This window comes from Equus quagga, chromosome 19 (assembly GCF_021613505.1).
Source record: "Equus quagga isolate Etosha38 chromosome 19, UCLA_HA_Equagga_1.0, whole genome shotgun sequence".
NCBI lineage: Eukaryota > Metazoa > Chordata > Mammalia > Perissodactyla > Equidae > Equus > Equus quagga.
Window position 1 is genome coordinate 24,702,626 of NC_060285.1, and position 21,257 is coordinate 24,723,882.

At 38.5% G+C, this 21,257-nt stretch overlaps 1 protein-coding gene across 9 annotated transcripts in view; it reads right to left on the bottom strand.

Moving 5' to 3' along the window:
* The window catches only part of CFAP54 (cilia and flagella associated protein 54), a 298,057-nt gene that overhangs the window by 184,849 nt on the left and 91,951 nt on the right, over positions 1–21,257 (bottom strand). For 7 of the 9 annotated variants that reach the window (XM_046646604.1, XM_046646603.1, XM_046646600.1 and 4 more), the window contains 6 exons: positions 21,044–21,191; positions 19,025–19,180; positions 14,446–14,568; positions 4,416–4,544; positions 2,176–2,290; positions 87–176 (listed from right to left, as the gene is read on the bottom strand). In XM_046646604.1, coding sequence (XP_046502560.1) covers positions 87–176; positions 2,176–2,290; positions 4,416–4,544; positions 14,446–14,568; positions 19,025–19,180; positions 21,044–21,191 — 761 coding nt within the window. The remainder of the gene's footprint in view (positions 1–86; positions 177–2,175; positions 2,291–4,415; positions 4,545–14,445; positions 14,569–19,024; positions 19,181–21,043; positions 21,192–21,257) is intronic. The other 2 variants (XM_046646605.1, XM_046646606.1) reach the window with 2 other exon arrangements.

Sequence of the window (21,257 nt, forward strand, 5' to 3'; positions counted from 1 at the left end):
GCAGAAAAACAACAACAGAATCCCCGGAATAAATGATCTTCCACAGTAAGTCAAGTAAACAGCATGTATGCATTTAGGCCACCTACCTTCTCTCACAGCACCTTTGACTGACCAATTTAAAACTATAGGGTAAAGAAATATAGGGTCCTCTGTTCCTGAGAGTTCAGTTGTAACATCTAAGGTTAAAAAAAAAATAATAAGTTGTACGTTCTGCTTAACATCAATAATCAAAACTGAAAATTCTTTGGAGGGGATGAAAAAAGAAAAATTCCCAAGTATTCGTCCTAAATTATGTGACTTAAAATATCAATTAGATCATATTTTGGAGATTAAAACAATCCAATAATCTCAATTATTTTCCTTTCATTTTCTTCTGCTAAAAGCCAAGGAGTCCACCGCCACATAGGTGAAGAATTTCCAAGGCATGAGTCTCTCTTATTCATCAGCTGTCGGGTATCAGCAAACCCCAGACTCAGAAACCTACCAATTATATTAACTCCATTTTTACAAAATTATCTTTAAAACACAGTAAAGTATAGAACACACACACTCAGCCAGGCTGCCTGGGTGCAAATTCTAACCCTGTCGCTTTTTAGTTACGAGACCTTGGGAAGTTAGCTTCTCTGTGCCTCCATTTCCTTATCTTTACAACAGGGAAAATAATAGTACCTTCTTCTTGTGGTTGTTATTTAAGGGTTCTATGGGTTCTAATATGAATAAAACACTTAAAATAGTTCCCGGCAAACAGAAAGTACTGTATAAAACTATTACTTTTATTTTTTTTAAAGATTTTATTTTTTCCTTTTTCTCCCCAAAGCCCCCCATACATAGTTGTATATTCTTCGTTGTGGGTCCTTCTAGTTGTGGCATGTGGGACGCTGCCTCAGCATGGTCTGATGAGCAGTGCCATGTCCGCGCCCAGGATTCGAACCAACGAAACACTGGGCCGCCTGCAGCGGAGCGCGCGAACTTAACCACTCGGCCACGGGGCCAGCCCCTAAAACTATTATTTTTATTATTGTTTTGTTATTGCATCTACTGTTTAGCTAGCACAATTACATGGTGCTTCTTAGTAAATTGGGGCTTTTTGATAATATGAAAATAAGTAATTCACATTTCTAAAACACTTTACTTCTTAAGGAATTATAATTTTTATATGTAGCCAGATAATTACCACTTCCCCAAAACTAGGTTTACTGATTATGGGAATAATAGAGCATTGGGTTCAAGTCATAAATTCAGCTTGAAACAGACATGGAGCATATAAAAATAGAGTGAGAGATTCCAGTCAGGGATCCTGAAACAATCTGAGCCCCCAGATACATCTGAGGTGCACAGTAAGAGAGGAGAGGGAGGGGTACAAATTCTCCAATACAGTCAGTTCTCCAAAGGCCAAGGGGCAAAAGTGGGGCCTTCTACTTAAGAGAAATTTAGGTCCCATTGTTCTTCCAGATTTGAAGTACCTGTTTTTAAAAAATGTGATAATACCTATCATCACCAGAAATTAAATCAATTTCTTAAGCAGATTTCCAAACTCCAAAATTCCACTCGTGTTAATATGAAATTACCATACAGCACAATGACGTAAAATCAAACTAATCTTTCACCTGAGTAGACTGTGGTTCAGATCACCCACACATTAACACCCCTCATGCTACCCCTTTATTTCTCAGTTACATTTTTGCCTTTAGAGCAGGGATTCTCGGTTTTGCACTCCCCTCCCCAACACATTGGCAACATTTACCTCCCAGTTGGTTGTCACCTGGGGGGATGGTGTGCTATGCATTTATGGACAGAGGCCAGGGATGCTGCTCAACATCCACAACGCCTAGGACAGTGCCCCATCACAAAGAATTATCTGGCCCAAATTGGCAATAGTGCCGAGGTTGAGAAATCCTACTTTGGAATCAGAAGATTTAGACTCAAATCCAAGCCAGCTATGTAATGCTAAATAATCACTTAATCTTTATGAGGCACATCTGTAAAAAGCTGTGAGTAATTCCATATTAATAGAGTATTGTTAGGATTAGTGACATAACGGAAAAGCACTGCATATTCCTTAAAGGGTTTACCAAATGGTAATCTCATCTCGGTCCTTTTAACAAACTATTTTCTTATTTTAAAAAATATAATGCTAAACAGAAGCTTATAGAAAGAAAAAAAAAAAAAGACTACATTGCTTTGTGAGTTTGAGTAGGTGTGTCTCCAAAATGACCAGCTGTTCATTTATTTTTTCAGGTAATAATATCTGCTGTAGCTTCTTAGCCTTGCAAGACTTCTTAGAAGAGCCCTAGAAACATGGGTTAAATGTTAGAAAGTACTTCAACATGTATCAACAACTGTCATTTCAAATAACATTCCTTAAATTGATGTTTTCACGCTTTCATACTTGGTAGACAAAACTATGATCTGCACAGCTAAACAATATGAGTTAATAATTAATAATAACAGCTATTGCATTCTTAATGAATGTCAGACACAGTACTAAGTGTTTTCTGGAGGTTGACCAAAAGATTTCTTCTCTTCCCTCTCCCTTCCTCCCAGTAACTTCCAAATCCCTAACCAGCACCCCCAGTACTCTTCTGAAAGCAGCAGAGAGTATGTCTCTAAAAATACTCAAAAGAAAATTCCCAGGCTGCTCTCAGAAACGTATCCCTGTTTGCTTTTTCTTTTTTTTTTCTTTCTTTTTCCAGAAGGAGCTTCTTTAGAACTAAGCTAATTGCTTTTGCTGCTTTGCCTTTCATTGAAACATAACAGGATCAGAGATCAGTGGATTAAGAACTGGGAGGTCTAGCTCAGGCTCTCCACCATGTTTTGAGCCATCTGAGCCTGAGAACTGACCAGTTAATGTCTCCTGTTCTCCAAAAAAGAAAAAACATCCCCCAAGTCCCTTTAGGCTCAAAGAGACCTTGAGTGGCTATAACAATTTCTGACTCTTATAAATTAGGTATGAGCTTCTCAGTCCAAGGAAAGAGGCAAGGGGCCCTGTCCTACAACTATGTGATGGGACAAGGGGCTGAGTCAAGCCTGGGTGATATAAAGGGGCTGGCTGACGGACTCAGAGTGAACAACACTCGGTGAAACAAACTCTCAAATTGCCTCCAGCTTATTCAAAACCTTCTCTAGACAACCCCCTCCCCCCAAAAAAGTATTATGGCTAAAAAATTCATTCAGTAAAATAGTGATGATTTTTAAAGCTTTTTGTGGCAAACAAACACTTACTTGGAAACTCAACATATAATAGAGATAGAAATGGAGCTACTCCAGTTGAAACAGGCTTGGGGGTAATAGTCTCTATCCCACCCAGTCACTGAACGGGCTTTAAGCAATTCCTAGTGCACCTTGGAAAGCTGATCAACTAAGCAACATTTCAAAATTTGATCTACAAAAACATATAACTGCATAGTTTCAAGGAAAGGCAATAAAACAGGTTCTAGTAAGACCCACGCTTGGGAGGTAGATATTAAAAAGCAGTCTCAACCATTAGCTGTCTCATAAAGAAGACAATTCAAGTGTCACAATGAGTTTAGGAAATCTACTTTGAACACAGCAAAAAGCTCTGACATGGGGGCTGGCCCCGTGGCCGAGTGGTTAAGTTCGGGCGCCCCACTGCAGGCGGCCCAGTGTTTTGTTGGTTCGAATCCTGGGCGCGGGCATGGCACTGCTCATCAAGCCACGCTGAGGCAGCGTCCCACATGCCACAACTAGAAGGACCCACAACGAAGAATATACAACTATGTACTGGGGGGCTTTGGGGAGAAAAAGGAAAAAAAATAAAATCTTTAAAAAAAAAAAGCTCTGACATGTTTTCACTACACTCGGTGACCCACACAGAATAATAAATCTTAAATTTAGAAGAGACTTTAGAGAGCTTTTAGTCTGATGTCCAACTGGGTGTAGGAAGCTTTCTATCAACACCTTACTAATGATCAACTAACTAATGATAGGGGACTACTCAGCCTTCTAGCATAGACTCCTTTTCATTTTCTTGACCACAATTAAAAGAAAAAGAAAAAAAGAAGCTATTCACTATATATTATTCTTTTATGTAAATATAACAAATTTAAAAATGATCAGTTTTCTTTATTTTTAAAGATTTTACTTTTTTCCTTTTTCTCCCCAAAGCCCTCCCGGTACATACTTGTACATTCTTGTTGTGGGTCCTTCTAGTTGTGGCATGTGGGATGCCGCCTCAGCAGTGCCGAGCGGTGCCAAGCAGTGCCCAGCGGTGCCACGTCCGTGCCCAGGATCCGAACCGGCAAAAGCCTGGACCACCAAAGCAGAGCGTGCGAACTTAACCAATCGGCCACGGGCCGGCCCCTGATCAATTTTTCTAACATGTTTACTAATAATACATGACCCTAAAAAGACTGAACCAAAAAAATGTTCAAAGATGAGAACCAAAAAATAATCACCTCCTCTTGCACTTCTTCTTGGTCAGCAGGCCCAAAAAGAGATTTGCACTTTGAAGTGATGTCCAACATCTTTTTTCCATAATTTATAATCATTACTGCCAGTTCATGTTCCTTCCATAAACGCAGAATCTAAGTAAAAATATTTATTAATTATCTCCGTTGGAAATTCTTGTCTATTTCCAAGTGTCATGCATCATCTTTCATAGATGCATAAATTTCATAAATTCATCTTTCATAAATTCATAAGTCTTACTAATGCTTTGGGTCTAAGAACTACTCTGTTTTTGTTAAGGAAACTGGAAGTTTACCTCCAGATCATATTTCCTTGAAATTAAAACTGCATGACTCCATTATTTTAAATAAAGAACAAATAACAGGGATCTCATCCATAATGAATCTCCACATCTCTGGGACATGTAGCCATGTACCTTTTGATATAGTAAGTTAACTGTTAAAAAAATATTTCCACTTAAAAGATCCATGTTAAAACAAAAGCATTCTTAAAGGCCACATAACCACTGCCTCTTGCCATGAGTTGCTTTCTATGTGAAATGGCACAAATACTGACCTCATGATGTCTTAGGCGAGCTTTTATATCAGTAACTGATTTATAAGACATTCTGGTTATGGAGTAGCCTAGAGATAAGCTGCTTCTAGAATATTCTCCATGAATCCTAGGGGAAGTAGATACTGTCATCATAAGAAGGGGGAGGGCCTTCTCTGCCACTCACATCCACATTCCTTGTTACTAGTTGTTATTCTTTGGCCTTCTCTAGCCTGGTCCTTTCCTCCCTCACTAGGGTAACCTTCCACCACTCATCTCCTTGTTCTATAAACTTAAAAAATATTGAGCCAAGTATAAATCCTGATACTCACCGTGATTTCGGAACTTCACACCTTCCTACAGCTGAGGGATTTCTCAGAACAGCTTTCCCGCCTATTTATCCAGCTTTACCTGGTCATTAAAACCCGGGCTCTAGCATCAACTCCAGGAACGCTTCCCTGGCCAGCAATCTGATTTGCACAGACTCTGCTATAGTGAAGGGTCGCATCAAGGGGATACATTCATTGTAAACCCCACAGGGCAATTCTCTAAGCGTATAAATGAGTTTGTATGAATTTGTTATATGTAGATGTATTCTGTTAAGTTGAATAACCTAATATTTAAGATAAGTAACAACTGTTACTTCCTATGCAGGAAAAGATATATTGAGTGGCTGCTTAAAACTAAGACCTCCTAATGCAAGGTGCTATGAACCAGAAACGTTTCTGTGGGACCAGGGCAATGGTGTTCAACTAACGCTGACTGCAGAATAGAATGTGGGGAGGAAAATGGTGAAATAAATTTTGAAAGGGTAGATGTGGTTAGGTCAAGCAGGGCCTTGAATGACAAGCAAAACAGTCCAATCTCATTGTAAGATTGATACTAGAAGGAACAAGTTTTGTTATTAGACAGCAGAAATGAATCAATGCTTGCACTCCATCCAACTTTGCTTTCCGAAATATTTAGGTCCTAGGCTCATAGATAACTGTGCAATCTTTTCCCCTTGTTTTAACATGCCAGCAGAAAATACTAAATGATAAAGAATTGTTCCAATCAAAAGAAAAATAGAGAATCAATTCTACTTAACATACCAAATGGTGAACAGAAATAAAAAGACCATGCCAGATGTTTAGCATAATAATTTTTAAACAATGCAAAAATAATGAAACATTTAAGATGACATGTCTCAGAAGTGGCACTTTATTTGGAATTCTGGCAACTTTTAGATAAAACACTGCTGCTTAAAGAAGAAAGACTGAGCCATCTGAAAAGATTACCAACTTTCTAAAGAGAACAGAGAAAAGAAATAGAGCCACTTGACTAATTGGGGTTTACATGTCCTAAGAGAAAATCCATCTAAAACTGTGTTTATATCAGATAAATACCTGAGACCTGTAACTCAGGGCTAGTGGAGGGTTCTGGGACTGTTGGTCAGGCTGGAAGAAGCTTCTGAAATGACAGTTCTCAGCCTATCAATTTGGGACAGAACTACCTCTAACAGCAAAATTCTGACATTAATACATACTTTACTTTTTGAAAAATGTCCAGAACACATTCAGGGGCATTTCTACAATAACATCAGTTGGTTCTCAATACGATTCCTCAAAGGGGGAAAAGGGAATGGAGGCATGCATGGCAAGTGCGGAAACACAGAGCCAGCCCCAAGCTGCTGGCTGCTACAGGAGAGAAAAATCGCACAAGGCAGAGAGGGGAGGAATGTGAATTCAAGAACTTCAGCCTCCACCAGCCCCCAAATGCTGGTCGGAAACCCTACTTATTCTAGGTCATTGCTCTCTCTCATCTTCCACGGGGGCGGTTGCAAACATCTCAATTCTCTGAAACCCGCCTTTACTCTCCACCTCCTCACTCTCAGCAAATGGCCTTGCTTCCTTTCCACAGAGGAAATGTAGGGGAACGACCTTATCCCCTGTACACAAACCTACCTGTGACTGCAACCATCCTTCCCTCCTGTAAGGGGGAGGAGGAGACTCTCCCGTCTGGACTAACCCCTCCCGCGCGTGCTCAGATCCCACTGCCTCCTGCCACCTCAGGGATCCGGCTCTAGCCGCCCCTCCCTCCTCTCCCAGATCTCCATCCTTTCCCTCTCCTGGCTCCTCCCATTAACAGGCACATGTTGTGCATAAACAGAATTGTCGTTTGGTTGGTTGGTTGGTTTTTAGCAGAAGTCGCTATTGGCAAGTTGCAAGGAACACACTAGCTTGAATAGAGTTTCTTTGTTCTGGGAGAAACACCACAGCAGCTGCTATTAGTTATTTAAATACAAAGTGAGTAGCTGTCCAGTGCCTTGGAAAGAGCATGTAATCTGGCCTTTTCTTATTTGAAAGATACCCCTTTCCTGGATATACTCATTGATGGAAGGATTTAGGGGGCAAAAGGGAAAGCAGATGAATATATTCTAAAATTAGTAACCTTGGAAGGTGCACTTTTAGCCCAGCTTAACACCAATTAATGTGTGTGTAATTGCAGCATTGGAAATGGAAAGGGGTGCTTCGGATTGTGTGGGACCCCCCTGCTTTCAATGGTTACGCCATGTGACAATGACAGAACTAACAGCAGCAGGAAGATTCTTGAGGTTGGAGACGGGGTAGAAATGACAAAACAGCTTTGGACTAATCGACTCTCCAATTCTTCCTCTTGCCTTCTAGAAGCAGGACTGGCCCCTTGGACTAAGTGCACCCTTGAGATTCTTAAATAATTCTCTTCCTTTCCCCATCTACACACTGTCCCCAGGTAATAATATCACCTGTTTCTATTGCTTCAATCGAGTCCATATACAAAGGACTCCTTTGTCTTTATACGCATTGGGCCTCTCCTGAACTCCAAGCCAATAGGTCCAATGATATAATGGGCACCACTTTGGATATCCTACAGGTCCCAAGGTTCAATATATTCAAAACTCATTATCTTTTAGTTCTTTCCCACACAATATTACTGCCCATTCAGGGTTCAACACATAGCACTGTATTCACCCCACTGCCCAGGGCAGATAGCTGGATGACTATTGACTCTTCCTTCTCCTTCCTTTGTCTCCCCATACTCAATAGGTTTCTAGGTTCTCAATTCTATCTCATAAATAACTCTTGAAGCCTTTCACTTCTCTCTCCCACTTTTCCATACTATTTTAGTTTATCATCTCTCACCTTCTAACTCATTCCCTGCCTCAGGTTTCTCTCTCTCTAATTACTAGCTGCTGTTGTACAACCGGAAGAATTTCTTTTTTCTTAAGTGCAAATCTCATTATGTCATCTCCAGGTTTGAAGTCTTTCAATGGCTTCTCTCCAACCTCAGAAGATAGCCACTCATCCTCTGGTAAATGTTTAATGCTCCACTTTTTAAGGTGACTGAAACATTTAATCATATCCTCCATAATTAGAAATAAATCTGATTCTTCTTTTCCCAAACTGTAAAATTATTTCATATTTTCTCACTGATTACTCCCTGAGGTGATCAGTGTTAATAATCCTATATCTGTCATATATTTTTTAATATTTGCCTTTAAGCTTTGTTTATAGTGTCTTGCCATAAAAAATATTTTTAATTATCATGTAATCTATTTATCTTTTTCAGCGTATCTTTTGATTCTGTGCCTCATTGAAAAAGGTCTCTCCTGACCATACAAATATCCTTGAATCCATCTGGGCTTGATTTTGTTTATGGTGTAAGGTAGGGCTCTGAATTTATCTTTAGATGAACAATCAGTTATATCAGCACCCTTTATTAAATAAACTATTACAATAAATTATCATTTTCTCAATGAATCTAAATTCCACCTTTGTCATATGTTAAATTCTTCTGTAGGCCAGGAGCTGGCTATTCCTGGACTCTCTATTCTATTCCGCTGAACTATTTGCCCATTACTCTGTTAACATTATTTTTTATTGAAGTGGCTTTATGGTAAATTTTAACATCTAGTGAGAAATTTTAAATTATTCAAATCAGTTTCAGAGAAACCTCATTGGGATTCTCATTAGAACTGCATTACATTTAAATATTATTTTAGGAAGGCCTTATATTTCTATGTCAGTAAGTCTTCCTATTCATGAACTTGGTGTGGCCTGCCATGTGTTCAGATCTTATTTTGTGTCCTTCAGTAAGATTTCACAGTTCTTTTATTTAGGTCCTTTAACATTCTGTTAAGCTAAAATACTGTGTATTATAAGTGGTGTATTTTCCGCTCTCAATTTCTAACTAGTTAGTGCTAGTATTAAAAAAAAATCAATTTGTAGGTGTCTTACATATAACCACTTTATAAATTCTCTTTAGTTCTAGTAATTTTTAACTATCTTCTCATGAGCTTTTGAGACCTTTACAATTAAAGGTAAATTATACTTTTCTAATATTATAAAATTATTTCATGTCTTTATCTATTGCATAAGACAGAATCTCTACAAATAATGATTCATACTTTAACAGTCAGCATCTCCTGTGCCTGATTTTTAAGGAAATGGCTTCATAAATTTGCCATTTAATATGATATTTGCTCTAAAATTTTGGTAAATGTCTTCACCATTAGTCAATAGCTTCCTTCCCTTCCTAACTTATTTAGAAATTTTATGAGGAAAGATTGCTACGTGTTATCAAATGCCTTCTAGCATTTTTCATGTCATTTAATTACTTTTCTCCTTTAATTTGCTCTTGTAAAAAAATTCAAGTTTTGTTTTAATTCAGACTCGATATTTAATACTTGACAGCAAGACTGTCCCAAGACCAGAAAGTGACCAGATGCTGTCCAGGAGCAAAGAAGGGCGATCAGACAGAACAGATTTGAAGAACGCTACATAAGGCCTCTCTTTGTCCTCAGTAACGTTTTGGGCCCTGAATTCTGCTCTCTCAGATACGAAAATTGCCGCTCCTCCTTCATTTTTGTTCGCATTTTCCCAGTACCTTTGTCTATCCATTTATTTCTCAACCAGTGTTTGTCACTTTGTGTTACGACTGTTTCTTGAAATATATCCATTTGAACCTCACTTTTTAACCCATCCAGCAGTCTCTGTCTTCTGAGTTCATTCATGCTTAGTGAGGTAATTAATATACTTGATTTTATTCCTTCCATCTTAAATATTATCTCTTTTGCTGCCTTCTTACTTTTGCTGAACTAGCCATTTTTCCTCATCATTCCTTTGTTTATTTTTCCTTTCTGTCAATTTACAAGTCCTACTGTGCTTTAAAGTTCTGCTCACAGCTACATACTCCTCTGAGTCATCTTTAAATATATATATATTCTATCCCCAAAATAATAATTTCATACTATACATATTTTTTAAAAACACCCAACAGTGCAACAAGAACCTCTACCTGCTCAGCCCTCCCTCAGCCCCAAACAGGATGGAGGTTTTAGTTCTAGGTTCCTGACAAGTTTTTCTTTCAAGGATGATTCTTCTATTTCAAGAGTCCCTACTTAGCATTTATATTACAAAGTCCTAGTCACACCATTATTATCTATTTAATTTTAATAATACATGTATTGCAAGATTCATTGCTCCCATGATTCCACTCCTTTTTGTCTGTCCCTATCTTGGGATTTCTGTTCTGAACCAACTGTCATTCGATAGAGTACTTCCTCAAGTGTTTTCCTCGGATAAGTACATGAGCAGAATACCTTCTACACGCCTGCGCTTCTGAAAATGTTTCTTTTGCCCTCATAAATGAATGCTATCTTTCCTGCTTATTAATTTTGGGACCTAGGTCTTTTCCCTCAGGATTCTACAAACGTTGCTCCAGTATTTTAATGTCTAGCACTGCTGATAAAAAGTTTGAAGCTAATTGATTCTCTTTCCATTGCAGATAACCTGTTCTTCGGGTCTCAGAACTTTAATGTTTGCCCTTATCCTTGGGTTTTAGGAATTTCACCAACATGTGTCTATACAAATGTTCTTACATTAATCCTGCCTGAGACCCAGGGAGCTTATTTCCTTTCTACCTCCAGACCTCCGTAAGTCACCTGTGGTGTTTTTCAACATGGTGAGAGTAACACAATTATTTTGATGTGTGGCCTGCTCTTCCTGCTTGGGGTTCTGACTCCCCCAAAGTGAGTTATTATTTTTCTCTTCCTGCTAATAGTTTATGCTCCCTCAGCATCTACACAGACCAGTTATAAAGGTCGCCCCAACAGTGGTAAACCAGTGAGTGACGGAAGGACTAGGATTTTCTGCTCCTAAGGTCAGGCCATGAACAGCAGCAAATCACACCCTCTTTGCTACAGTAGAGGGCAGAGGGCTCCCTGTTGTCAGACCTCCATGGAAGCAAACTTAAGTTCCTACTAAAGTGATGGATCAGATCAGTCCACCCATGAAGAATTCTTCCAGATCCTTGGCCAAATCAGAAGGGTCCTGTGAGGACCACATAAGACAGGAAGACAGCTACAGCCCTTCTTTCAGCAGATTCACTGGATTCAGTCAACTAAAGCCTTTGAGGAAACATATTATGCTGGTCCTCAGGTCGAACAACGAGGATAAATAAGCCTACCTCTCCCCCTCTGGTCTCTTGGTTCTTTCTTGTTTCCGAGGTGAATGAGGTCCCATAAAATGCCCTCTTTCCATCCCTCTCCCCACAGCCTAAGATAAGATACCCAGTCAGGCTTTACCAGCTGGCCTACTGAGGCTACTATAACACCTAAAATAGGAGTTTGAAAGTAGAGCAAATCAGGGATGAGTGCTTAAGCTGCCACCTCCCCCAAATTCCACTATCTCTTTACCTTAAAATAAATAAACAGCCTTCTCACAAGACTTTGAGCAATAGTAACATTTCTCTAGTAATTCTTCTCATTAAGCAAAAGCTAAAATAAATTTATTAACTATTTTAATTACTTTCACACATCCTCGCAAAAAAGCAAAACACATATGTGGGAATACATTGATTCAGTCTACAAACAACACTAGGCACACTTATGAATATGTAGACCTCTTACAATAACTCTCAAGCCAACAGGTAGGGAATCACAGCCCCACACAAATGATTTACGCCACCTAAACTAGCCTACTCATTTGCAGGCTACACTTGGCCATGAATCCCTAAGTACATTTGCTCACATAACGCTCCATCCCCTCCATCTACAAAGCTGTTCCTTCTCCATCTATCTCAATTCTACTGTTCCTCTTGCTGCAGGGTCATCCTGTCTAAAGTGGACCCAACCCCCCAAAGTCTCTCTCCTTTAATGTTTTTCTTTTTGCCTATAACACACAAACTTTCACGGAATTATATTATAGATGCTCCTTTGTTGTCTGTCTCCCCCACTAGACCATAAGTTCTGTGAGAGCAGGAAAGTGACCTTTTTATTACTGTATCCCCAGTGCCTAGAACAGTGTCTGTCGTGTTATAAGCACTTCATTCATATTTGTTGAATTAATGAATCTGTCCAAACAGCCTTTGATTTGATGGACAGGGTTGCTGTCTTTTTAATGAATTTAAACGCCTATAGGTATGGAGATTGTCTCAGGACCCAACAAACGTTGTCCTACATTCAACCAATTCATGAATTCATTTACCTCCTGGTCCCCAGTAGGGATTTGACTTTGTAACTCTTCCTTTAGAGAATATCTTAAGTCTCATCTCCTAGGTGAAGCCTTTCCCAGTTGTCCCAGTCCTTACTGATTTCCTGCATGCCTTTTTGTGTCGCCACCATCCATCCACCACCCAAGCTAGAACTCTGTGTTATCCATGATTTCTTCCTCTTCCTCTCCCTTCCCCTCTCTTCCACCTCCCTGTCCCCCTCCTCCTCCTCCTCCTCATTCTCCTTATCCTTGCCCTTCTCATTCTCCTTCTGTGTCTTCTCTTTCTTCTTTTATAGCTACTCTGGGGTTCTCTCCAACCCTTTGTGCATATATCAACTGCCCAAGACAGTATCTGACACAGATATGTAATCAACAAATGTTTGTTGAATGAATAAGCGAAATAAAATGAAAAACTAGTTTATGTCTTGTCTCCCTAACTGGATTATAAACCCATGAAGGGCAGAGACCTTGTCATAGAACTCTCTGTATCCACTATTATTTATATGCATGTATTTTTTAAACAAAAGTTTATTGATTTAGGGTTGAAGGCGATGATGATATTGATATAATATTGTGATGTGATGCTTGTGTTAAAGAGCAACCAATTCAAGAAAGCTCAGGTTTGCTTCTCCTGCCTTAAAAAAAGCAAGCTCAAAATCAAGATCAATCTTACCTACAATCCCCAGTGCCCCTTAGCCTTTCTCTTAGTGGCTAAACTCAGACACCAATGGTCAGTCTCTTGATGACCATTCTCTCCATAGCCAGGTCATTCCCTTATTGTCCAATCCCAACATGCCTTAGTTGCTACCCATCAGCCCCACTCCGCATCACTAGGTTCTTCCTCGAGGTCTCCAGTCTTTGCTGCTTGATCTCTAGCTGTCAATTTCCACAACCTCCTGACTACTCTGTCCACCTGTGGTTAGGAAAGAACATCCTCAGATGTTTTCATACGGTTTGAACTCCATTTGCCTTTATATATATATCTCCTACTTTATATACCCTGACCTTATACATACTCTGACCACATTTTGCCTTGTCTTCTTTCTGACTTAGATCCTTATATTTTTTCTTTCTTGGCAGTGAAAGAATCGCCCTGAGCTAACATCTGTTGCCAGTCTTCCTCTTTCTTTTTTTTCCCTCCCCAGAGTCCCAGTGCATGGCATATATTTTAGTTGTAAGTCCATCTAGTTCTATGTGAGCCACTGCCACAGCACGACAACTGACAGACTTGGTGGTGTGCTTCTGTGACCAGGAAATGGACCCAGGCCACCGAAGCAGTGCAAGCACTGAACTTTAACCACTAGGCCATTAGAGCTGGCACGAGAGATCACCCTCGATCGGTACAGTCTTCCTTCACCTCTACAGTTTCTCTGTTTGCTTCAGGGCCCTGCACACCAATCTCAGAAACACCCTTAAACTCTGTGCTTCATCTGCCCCTTCTTTCAGGCGTAACATCATTTTTTACATTCTGATTTCATGGGATTACCATAGTCTCCTTTACTCAGTGACCATTCAATCATAACCCTGCTACCGGGTCTCTCAGCATCTTCTAAGGCCCACTGTCCTGACACAACTCCTGGGTTAAGATGCTTTGGGTCTGCCTACAGGTTCCACTGAGGTCACAACCTGGCAAGATGATACGCAGGTTGACTACAGTATAATAAATACATAATAGATGTTTTGGGGTTTTGAAACAAATTTGTTTTCTGTGACAATATATTATGCTTATAAATGTCCAAATGCTATCTCAAAATAAGATCAAATATTCATTTGACAAGCACCACAATTTCATCAAAAAGTTCTACAACAGATATCTATTCAGTAATTTTATACTTTCCATTTGCTTTTGATCTAAAAATGCTTTAGGGTGCTACTTTTTAAAATATTTTAATTACTCTGATTAAAAGTAGCTTAACTTTTTAAATCATTATTGCTCCCAAATTTTATGACTCTAGACAAAGAATGAGATAAATACCTTTGTTATGTAGAAGATACAACAAGCTATCATGTGCTGCATGCTTTGGGAACTTGCAGTATGCTTCTTTGCCTGGATGATGTTGGGGAGTCCTTGCAAAACCACTACACACTTTATCAAGATCTAAAAAATAGAAGCACAATGTGTTTTGTCAAAAAATACCATCTTTACGCATTATAAAATGTTTTACTCAAATTATGCAAGTTTTAAGCCATCAAATGTTATTGTTATGAATAACTACAGATAAATTGCTTATCATGTATAAAGGAGTGTACTCTGAGACAAAATTGATATATTCAATTTTCAAATGAGTCCTTCCTCCAAAGGACTTGAAAACTAGTGGAGAGGATAAAATAACTATAAAATGCATTTTGACAAGTGCCATAAAAAATATAGGTAGAATGTTACATGAATACAAGGAACTAAAGATCACACCCAGGCTTAGGAAGGCCTTGAAAAACCATATGGAGAAGTTTGTACCATATTAAATATACAGTGATACCAGGTACTTGAAATAACAGTTTCCTTTAAAACTAAAAGCAAACATTCATATCTCAGGAAATCAATTAATATCAGCATTCACTTCTTCTCCTCCTTGCTTCATATCACATGGTCCTGAATTTAATCAAGAGTTAGACAATTAAGTTTAGTTTTCAATACTGTTGCAGTTCTGAGAAATATTCCTATCAGGAAAATAGAGCTGAGATTGCATTAATCTAGTCATCATTCACATTATCCCAAAGGACAAATTAATATATGGATGTTGGTCCTTTGGGGGCCAATTAGTTGTTTCAAGCCACCACTCTAACAATATTATTCCTATTGTTACAGTACACTTGTGAGTTTTCTTACTGCTTCTTTAATTCTGCCCCTTCACAACCACCCTCTCCCACCCTACCACGCCAGAGCCCCAAACCATGTTAACAACCTAGTAGTTTTGTAGCTTTCTCCAGGCTAGAATTACCATATACCTAGGTATAAATACATAAACGGACATAGAAGGAGGGTTAATGTTATGTTATAAGATGGAATTTATACATACTTTTCTGAACTGTGCATTTTTCCTTCAACCATGTCTTGTAAAAAATCCCTCTTAAGTCTACAGGTATAACTCTAACTCATTATTTCTAATGGCCGAATAATATTATTTAGTGTGGATCAACCATAATTTATTCAGCCATTTCCAGAATCTCATGTTGCACAATTTTAGTTAATCTTACAGTCTGTCAGAACTGGCCATTCTCCTGCTACTGCACTTTCTCTTTGTCTCCAGTTTTTTTGCCACCATCAAGAATGCCACAGTAAACACCCTTGCCCACTTGCCAACTATGAGTGGCAACTGAGGCATCAGCCTTGAAATGACACCCAGTGGGGATGAGGCACCATCCTCCAGGACCACTTACGGGGTCAGCCCAGGTAAATGCATTTTTAATCTTATTAAAAATTTATTTTATGGGATAAACTACTAATAGAGGGATTGCTGCATCAGGAATATTTGTTTTTAATTTTAATTAAAATTAGATTTAGGGGCCAGCCCAGTGGCGTAGCGGTTAAGTTTGTGCACTCCACTTTGGCAGCCCGGGGTTCACTTGTTCGGATCCCAGGTGTGGACCGACACACCACTCATCAAGCCATGCTGTGGTGGTGTCTCACATACAAAAGTAGAGGGAGACTGGGCACAGATGTTAGCTCAGGGACAATCTTCCTCAAGCAAAAGGAGGAAGACTGGCAACAGATGTTAGTTCCAGGTCAGTCTTCCTCACCAAAAAAAAAAATATATATATGTATATATATATATATATTTAATTTAATTAAAATTATGATTGCTTACCAAGATCCAAAGCCTATAACAATTCACATTTCCCCCATCCATGAATGAGAATGCCTTTGCCCCACATCCTCGCCAGCAATAAGAATTAACAGATCTTTTCAATTCTGCCAGTGATATTACATTGTTCGTTTAAGGTGCATGTCTACAGATATTCAGAGTTTGAGCATCTTGTCATATTTTCTTGGCCACTTGGATTTGCTCTCCTGTAAACTGCCTATTCCTATCCCATGCCCATTTTTTCTATTAAGTTATTGTCAATTTGTCAGATTTTTTCTTATATATATTTATCCTCATCAATGTTAGACACTTTTTCCAAATCTATGAATTTTCTACTGTCTTTGTTATGGTCCTTTTTGTCACACACAGGTTGCTGGAAATATAGTCTAATATGTCTTATCTTTCTTGTTATTTCTAAGATTTCTGTCTTGATTAGACAGTGTTTCCCCAACCCTGGATTGCACATGTAATCTCCTGGGATTTTTTTTCATAAAATTTTTTGCTTGATTTTACATTTAAGTCTTTAATACATCTGGACTTTTTATATATGGTACAAAATAGGGGTCAAACTCCACTTTTTCAGATAAATATCCAGTTTTTTACCACAATTTATTAAAAATATCCATTCTCTTCCCACTGAATTGGAATGCCAATTCTGTCATATATTACATTCTCATACATATTGATGCCTATTTCCGGAAACTTCCCTCTATTCCACTCATCTTTTCCTATTCCAAACAATACAATTTAGTTAGAAACTCCTTTCCTAAGCTTTTACTCATAGATATAACCCATTCTCTGTAGTGTAGCTAAAGACACCTTGCACAACAGGGACCTAGAGGATGACAGTGGACTATCCTGAACTCAGCCAGTTGAGCACCAACGGCAGCCACTATTCCCAATGTTGTGTCTTTGCCAGAGCACATTAAAAGGTATGCATTGATATGGCTACTGTTTTCTTTTCTATCTTATTGGATAGAAATAATATCCCATTAGGAAGAAGTACCAGAAGAAGTTCCCATTCACACTGGGCAGACAAGAGTATACACTCAGAGTCTTGCCCCAGGACAATGATAACTCTCCTACCCTCTGACATAATATTTTATGAAAAGAGCTGAACTTTCTGGACATTTCTCAAGACAAAACATTGGACCACTATATCAATAACATCATGTTAATCGGACCTAGTGAGCAAGAAACAGTAAGTACATTGAAGACCTTGGTAAGATGCATATCCTCCAGAGGGTAGAAATAAACCCTATGAAGAGTCAGGGGCCTGACACATTAATGAAAAATCTGGGACATGCTGAGATACCTCCTCCAAAGTAGGTCTAACATCTGGCATCTCTCACCTCTAAGAAGAAAGGACAATGCCAGGTAGATGCCTCTGGGTTCTGGAGGAAGCATATTCCACACCTGGGAATACTGCTCCAATCCACTTATAAATGATGTGGAAGCTTATCAACTGTGAGTCTAGATTTTGGATTCTGGAAGCAGATCTCTTCAGCTGCTGAACTACTAGACGTGGGCAATGCGGGAGAAGGAGGCACGTCTATGCCCCAGAATACCTATTCCAAGATGAACATTTGTTAAGTTACTTAAGCTCTCTGGTTAGTTTCCTCAATAGTGAATTAAAAATGTTTAAATTTTGCATGAGTTCACTCATATCTTCTTGGTTCTCAAAATCTGAGTAGATGATGATAATGATGATGATGACAATGATAGTGATGATGATGACTTTCTGTAAGCATCAGCAATAAAATCATACTTCTCTCATTATTTCCCTATGGTAGGCAGAACTCAAAGATGGTCCCCAAGATTCCTCCCCTGATGTACAAGCCCTGTATAATGCCTTCTCTTTAAGTGTGGGTAGGGCCTGTGAATGTGATGGGATCATCACTCTCATGACTCTTTTACGTTATACAAGACTCCTCATGCATCTGAAAGGAGACTCTCCCACTGGCCTTGAAGAAGCAAACCACCGTGTAGTGGAGAAGGTCATGTGGCCAGGATCGGTCGTCAGTCTTCAGGAGTTAAGGACCTCCTATCACACAACTACAAGGAAATAAATTCCCTCAACGGCCAGTGAGCTTGGAAGAGGACTCCAAACCTCAGAAGAGATCACCATCTGGCCAACACTTTGACTTTAGATTGATGAGACCCTGTGCAGAAGACCCAGCCAACCCATATTCAGCCTCGTAATCCACAGAAAACTATGAGACAGTAAATGGGTTTTGTTTTAATCCACTAAGTTTATGCTGATTTGTTAGAAAGAATATATGACTAATATAATCCTTTCAGCCAGCTCTCACCTACCCTTTTTCCATAAATTCCAACTCCTCCATTACCAAGACACCAAGTATTTTTTCTTGGGTCATCCACCAATTTTTCCCCAGATGATGGCTTTAACAACATGCTTTGAATAAATATTGCTGTTTCTAACATCACAAGAACATAAAAATTGAAATGACTTTTAAAAAACTTAGAAAAGCAGATTGCCAATATTTAAATATGGACAGCAACGGGGCTGAATATTTTCAGAGAAAACATTTTAAAGTCCTCATCTATGGTTGCCCGGACATGTAATTTAAATTATTAAAATGTTTTTCCATTAACTCACAAAATTTCATAATACTTGTTCTTGATCTATTTGTACTTTATAAGAGGTACACTGCTTTTTCTTTTCCAAAATGCATTGTTGAGTTGCCCTTTGTAAAAATACTCTTATCTGGTGGAGAAAAATACCCTTACCTGTACCACAGGTACCAAAACAATATTGTGATAGATTATAGGAGCAAGGAGGCCATAACATTGAGTCACAGCTTGAAGGGTATAACTGGAATCATTTAGGTAGTTGCTAAGTTCCAATGCCACTAATACTCTCTCACATTCAGCTAGTCTAGCCATCTGTAAAAAAACAGGTATTGGTACACAAAGTCAACACCAGGTGCTTAATTAACATGTTTCTAAGGAGAGGAAAGGGTAAGAAATGTGATCCTTGTGAGTTAACAACATGAATGTCGGTATGAAGAAAATCTAAACTCAGGAACAATTCTAAGTCCCCAGTAAGTCTACCTACAGACAACGCAATCTTAGAATTAAACTTCAGAATTTGTTGTAAAACAATATATATACCACTAGTAACAGAAAAGAAACCAATCTTTTTTCATTGGTAAGATAAAATTCTTGGCTATATTTTAATGTTAGCAAAAATTTAGCTTTTTCAAAACATAAATTATAACAAGTAATAATTACAACAGAATGTCTCTATAATATTGCCCCCTCTTGATGAACAGAGTCCCATTTCCCCTCCAGATTTGTGAGAAAATGGTAAATTTCCAGTAGCCCAAATTAATCTTCTGTTATATTTCTGCTACTTAAATAAAAATGATAGTAAAATGTAAAGTTAGGTTTTTATGATTAAACGCCACTTAAAAAAATAGGAGGGAGCTGGCCCCGTGGCCTAGTGGTTAAGTTTAGCACACTCCACTTCACCAACCTGGGTTCGATTCCCAGGTGTGGAGCTACACCACTTGTCGGTGGCCATCCTGTGGCAGCAACCCACATACAAAACAGAGGAAGATTGGCACAGATGTTAGCTCAGGGTGAAGCTTCCTCAGCAAAAAAAAAAAAAAAGCAGTCCTCTCTTACACCTCCTTTCTCCTTCTTAGGGAACGATTTCATTATTTTTCTACATATACATACATTGTACACAAAGAAAACTGTGTGAGTGGCAACCAGAAATTTCCATACATCAAGTTATTACTAGAATGATAGTCCAGCATTCTGGAATTCATTGTAGTACTTAGAGATTGTCTTTATTCTCAGACTGGATGCTGAAAGAAGACACTGAATGCAATGTAGTAGGAACAGATTGACAGTTGTGAGTGCTCAGGCTCTACAAGACTGTGAACTTGTCGAGGGAGAAGGGTCATGTTTTTTTGACTTTCATATCCACAGAAACTGGCACAGTCTCGGGTAACAATTTATTGGTTAATTAATTAATGAATAAATGAATTGGTAGGAAAAAGCAACTGTAAAATAAACTATATATCCAAGGTGAGTAAAATAGGAAGGAGAGAGAAAGAAGAGTGAAACTCAATCTAGAATGAAAACAATAGTGTAGGACTGTTGTTAAAATCAACATTTTAACATTCTAAGAGCATTCTAAGATTGCAGATGCACATAAAGCAATGTTTATAACCACCCTGAGCGTCTATCAATAAGAGAGAGGTTAACTTCCTACCTGGACAGGAATGCAAAGTTAAAATTAAAAGAATTTGGTAGATTGATATGTACCAGCATGAAAATATGCCCAAGACAAATTATAAAAAGTGTTAAATAGGCAAGGTGCAGAACAGCAAGTAGATCATGATCTCATTTTTGTAAAAAAGAATAATAATAGCAATAACAGATTTGTCTACGCATATTTTTAAAAATTAGAGACATTATATGAAAATAAAATCATAGCATTCTCAGGGGCAATAGGATTACAATGGGTTTCATTTTATACATTGTACATTTTTTAATATTTGAAGTGTATACCACTTTTGTACAGGGGAAAAAAGATAAATTGAAAAAATGAAAAAAATACATGAACTCAGTCTGGTGAAACCTACATGGAACATCCAATAACACTTCACGATCATCCAATGGCCTCCCAGCCCATTCACAAACTAGGATATGCAATCTCAAAAGAACACGAACTTGAAATATCAAGAAATAAATGAAGAGAAATCAGCACATTTTCAGCCATTTTAATTCACTTACTTGTTGAGAGGGGAAAATCTCATTGCCTTTAATATTGTCACAGAAAAGATTTTCTTCTTTAATTTTAATGTCACTTGTTACAAAAATATTTCTAAGAAAAAGGTATAAGAGGATTGAAGAAGTCTCTGCCAAAATATCTGAATGTAATCTGCAAAAGGAGGTAAATGATGTTACAGCTATAAATATAAAATGATTCAGCATGTGAATTCGCCAT